We start from the raw sequence: 5,185 nt of genomic DNA on the forward strand, positions 1-5,185 counted from the left end.
GTTCAAGCCTGATTATTTAATGACCTTCATTAACGTGACCTTCATTTATTTCTGCATTTTATACCAGTTTAGTCGTAGCCAATTCCTCTTCCTCTGCTGGAGACCCCGATGGTGTATGAGTAGAGTATATTCTCCTGACACGCCCTCTGACGCCACCCCTTTCTTATCCCCCCGTACTTCGGTGGATTGGTGCGTGAGGTCGGTCTCACTCATGTAGAGTCACGCGCTGATCTCCACGTTCCTCCACTTCTGTACAGGCACCTCAGCCTACTAACCAGGGTCCTTACACAGCGCTGAAGACCCCGCCCACTGGTCCCATTTTTTGTCACCCAGCAGACTAGTGGACGATTTTGGCAATTGTGCCTGCTAGGGGGCGCCCAGCCGACCGGTAGCAGAGCTGAGATTGGAACTCGGTTGTGATTTATTTAGGTTTACTGATCAGACAGGAAGCTTTATGTTTGTGAGACGGTACGTGGGGTTGAATCCCGCTCTTTCTCTTTGGTGCAGAACGTGGTGATGCTGATGAGCGACATCGTGGACTGGATGATCCCGGACATCCCGAAAGACATCAGCGTCCAGATCCATAAAGAGAAGATCCTGATGGTGGATCTGTTCATGAAGGAGGAGCGAGGAAAGCACATGTCCTTCACCGACGACAAGGAGAACAACTCCAAACATAACCCCGCCCTCCGGCCACGCCCGCTCACACACACCCAGAGCAACTGTTACTAACGTCCAGCCGTGTGTGTGTGTGTGTGTGTGTGTGTGTGAGTACACTCATCATGACATTCCACAGACTGATCTCACAGGTCGAGCTTTAACCTCCACATGATTTTGTCATTTATATAAACGGTACCAGTAGCGCCCCCTGGTGCACACTAACCGTAGGGCACCAGATTCCTTGGGACCGGGGTTCGAACCTCGCCTACAGTCACTCTCTCTGAGGTGGTTTTACTTTCCTCTTTAAAACATGCCTGTCTAGGCTGCCTAGTGTAGACGGGTAGCACCAGAGCCACCGCAACCCTGATCAGGAGAAAGCACTTAGTGCTTATGTATATATAAACGACTGTTAACAAACCTTTAGCCAATCGGATTCGTCGCAGTGATCACATGATCTTCTGTTTAAACAGCAGATTTAAAGCTTATCGTCCAGATGAATATTTTAGGGACAGAAATGTTTTTATACGTTTTTATTTTCTTTTATAAATAGAATTAAACTTTGATATGAATGACAAACTCCTGTGAGGGGCCGAAGTGAAGCCGAACTCCAGCCCACGCTGCCTTCCGTCCTATTTTTACTTCATTACAGATCAGCAGATCCAGCGACACTGTGACGGACCACGAACGCTCAGCTCTCGTCATTTCTGTTGTTCGACTTTTACTAGAGTAAAAAATCTGATTAATTTTAGTGTAGCTCCGCGACGTGTCCACTAGCGAAATGTTCCGCTTCGTTTTAAAGTAACAGCGTTCAAACGTTCAGCTTCTGTCACTCATTTATTTACGTTCTTTACTTTATTTATTTTTATTTTTACCTCCACCCTGATGGTACTGAGGGTGTCGTCACTCTTACCGCATTGCTCCAGGTACAGTACAGTGTATAAAAGCTATTTTTTAGCCCGGGTGTGGTCCGTGTACCAGACAGGGGTGTGGGCTTCAGAGACACCCGAGACCAGGCGTCCAGTAAAATAAAAGTAAGTGATGCACGTGGTGCAAATCGGTACTAAAATACAGAATTAATTATTTATTGCGACAACAATAACAGGCGGTGTGTTTATTTATTATATTTAATTCAGGAGGCACCCAGGTGGCAAAGCAGGATATTCTGCAAGCACACCTTGCTTTGAATTTCGGCTCTGCCATCTAGCGGGTATAATTTACTCCATTTGGCTAAAGTGTCTGCTAGGGCGGGATGACCGGATTATGACTACGCTGTGTAAGGACCCTGATTAGCAGATAGAGGGGCGAAAAGAAGGGTTTCGGTAGGACTGCACATGAATTGGAGGAGGCGTGAGCAGCAATATACCCTCCATCACTGCAATCAGGGATCCACCAGCAGCGGAAGACAAACTGACTACACTAAACCGAGTGTAAAAATGGGGAAAATGCAGAAATAAATAGAAAAAATGAATAAATAAAGGCAGTATAAATAATAAATATGATGTATTTTCTGCATGATGTGATGAATGTTCGTCCAGTCAGACGTTAGTGCCGTTTTACACGAAACACTCCTGCCAACCAGCCGAAACCGATTCCAGATCCAGACTCAGTTACTCTCAGCTTTTATCATCTTTTCTTTCCTTTATAAAAGATGTATGTTTACATTTTATTGCTGTCTACCGCACCTGAGACAATAGAAAGATTCACCACGATTAGCACGTTTCCTCCCGCGCTCGCCTTTCTGAAGAACGTAGACGTACACTCGAGCTCTTTTATAGTTTCTTATGTACAGCAGCGTATTGTAACCTAGAGCCATTTATTCTTATTATTCTGTAATTATCATCGAATATTCGACACGAATGTTAATAAAATATTAATATAAAATATCTGCTGGACTGAGGAGTGATTATTAACAAAGATCGTCTCGGTATCGTTTAGAAGGAAGCGTCAGCGCCCTCTAGCGCCTCAGAGAGGGTAAAACACAAACAATCAGACCCACAGAGACCATGACCAGGATTTATTTATTTATTTATTAGGAGTGCACGTCTTTGGACTGTGGGAGGAAACCGGAGCTCCCGGAGTAAACCCACGCAGACACAGGGAGAACATGCAAACTCCACACAGACGGGACCCGAACTGCTTCATCTGGGAATCGAACCCAGGACCTTCTTGCTGTGCTACCCACCGAGCCATCATGCCGCCCCCATTACCAGGATAAAGCGGCGGTAAAACATACAGTGAAATCATTTCTTACTGTATAAAAGGTCTAAAAGGTTCGACACAGACGAGTGAGCGAAAGCTAAACAGGGCGACACTAATGACCGGCACTAGAAGATCCAGAAACCTGCTCCTTTAATCCCGGTGTCAGTCTGGTGGAACCTGTACAGTGTTCACAGCCTGAAAAAGTGCAGATCCCTTCAAACAGGAAACACTTTTAAATATAAATGTACAAAATCCTCCATCGTCGTTTCTCTTCACTTCCTCCCAAACTAAACACACAGCGGATCTCCGTCCTGACATCAAACCCTGGCCGCTCAGATCCTTCACATCTCCTCTTTATTTATTCTGTTCCTGTCGCTCCTCTCAAACCTCAACAACGTTCACCTACAGGAACCCGACACTCCTCACGTCACCCTCCACCGAGTCTGGAGCTCCCAGTAAAACTCCAGTTTCTCTTCGTTCTGTCCCCAGTTGAACCCTGGATTGTTCTGTTATTAAATTTTTTTACTGGATATGAAGGTTAAGGGCCTCGCTCAAGGGCCCAACAGTGCTACCTGGCAGTGGTGGGGTTTGACACAGCGACCTTTTGATTACTAATCTATCACCTTAAGCATTGAGTTGTTTAGCTGCACTAAACGACCCGAACACAACCAGTTTTCAATCTTCCTTTTCATTCACAGCTTTATCCAGGTCAGGGTTGTGGTGGGTCCTGTTCCATCTGGTATAAACGGGAGGGCCTGTGTGGTGATCCGGCTCTCTTCGATCAGATCGGAGGTTGTACAAGCAGAAGCAGATTCTCAGTTGAGAATTGGAAATGACTAAATTGGCAAAATGAGAAAAAAATAAAAGAGAAGGTAAAACTCAGTCCTGTCCTCTTAATTCTGCTCTGGTGTAGGTGTTTTTCCATTATTATTATTATTATTATTATTATTATTATTACAGTAGTATTACATTATTGTATTATTATTATTAGAGTTACATTATTATTAATATTATGACTATTATAAGCTGGACATTATTATTATATTTGACGTTTATTTTGATTTATAAATACAGTGTTTTTGGTTGGAGACAGGATGTTGGATTCAGTGACAAATATTAGAAGTTTTTAGTGAACGTAACTTAACGGCTTAATTTCTGCAACTTTTCTTCTTTTTCCACTAAAAAATCTTCATTTAAAACGTTCATCGTTTCACTGTGGTGCTTCTACAGAGTCCAGAATATTCAGGCATGACTTCAGTAATCTGCTGGTGTAGAAAATTCTACAGTGTCACTAAACTTTGTGACGTAAATCTCTGAGTATGTATAAATAGGGCTAGTCCGACTGCACTTATTAGACTGGAGAACATTTCTCAACAACATTAGGATTGGAAAGGCCTGTTCCTGTTCCAGCATGACTGTGCACAAAGTAAGCACTATAAAGAAAATCTCGGTTTAAAGACACTTCAGTGGCCACTGGATTTCCTCTCCTCGCTCTGAACAAGAAGGGACCTTCCTCAAACTGTTGCCATACATTTGGAATCATGAAACTGATTCTATACACCTTTTTTTGCACTGAGTATGAACCTGGACTTAACAATGAGCATGGGTGTCCACAAACTTTTGTCAACATAACGTAGCGTTTCAGTACACGCAGTAGGTGTAACGTGGCGCTGTTTTGCTGCCACCGTGTGGATAAAGTGAAGAAGTGCAGCTACAAGTCTGAGTTCTTTATAAAGTTGCTTTACATTTATTAAGATTTTATTTGTTTTATAAGATTAAAAAGAGCAGAATCTTTCTGTTTTGACTGAAATAGCTTTTGTCCAGAACTTTTCTCTGGTACACTGGTTCCCATTTAGTGCAGGATTTAGCTATATGAAGACATTTAGGATTCACCCCGTTGGATAGAGGTTTAATTTGGGTTTAGCACTTTTGGTTTTATTGTTGGTTACGATTATTATTGTGCCCCATTTTTAAACAGTGAAGTAGGACAATTTTACACCTGGATTCAAATCTCTGCTATGCTATCAACCTGTTGGGCGTCCGCACTAACACAATTAGCTGTATTTGATGGAGGGAAGGTGGGACGCCGTCTGTTCCTGCTGTGATATGCGATCTCCGGGACTGGTCTGGACGCTGGCACGTGTACGTTTCTCCATACAAGGTATAGCTCAGCTCTATGTGGGGGACTAGTGGTAGTCTGTGACTCTCCTGGGCCAGACTGTGGTGTTAACCTGCTGTTCTGTTGATGAGCCTATGAGCCTGTTAGTGCATAATAATGATGTGATTGATGTGATTTCCCAGCATTCCTATAAAACAAGAGACTTCA

At 43.4% G+C, this 5,185-nt stretch overlaps 1 protein-coding gene across 2 annotated transcripts in view; it reads left to right on the forward strand.

Moving 5' to 3' along the window:
* The window catches only part of LOC134319212 (anoctamin-1), a 44,900-nt gene extending 42,355 nt beyond the window's left edge, over nucleotides 1-2,545 (forward strand). For both annotated transcript variants that reach the window (XM_063000259.1, XM_063000260.1), the window contains one exon: nucleotides 508-2,545. In XM_063000259.1, coding sequence (XP_062856329.1) covers nucleotides 508-732 — 225 coding nt within the window. In that variant the 3' untranslated portion in view covers nucleotides 733-2,545. The remainder of the gene's footprint in view (nucleotides 1-507) is intronic.
* Nucleotides 2,546-5,185: the final 2,640 nt, after the last annotated feature.

This window comes from Trichomycterus rosablanca, chromosome 8 (assembly GCF_030014385.1).
Source record: "Trichomycterus rosablanca isolate fTriRos1 chromosome 8, fTriRos1.hap1, whole genome shotgun sequence".
NCBI lineage: Eukaryota > Metazoa > Chordata > Actinopteri > Siluriformes > Trichomycteridae > Trichomycterus > Trichomycterus rosablanca.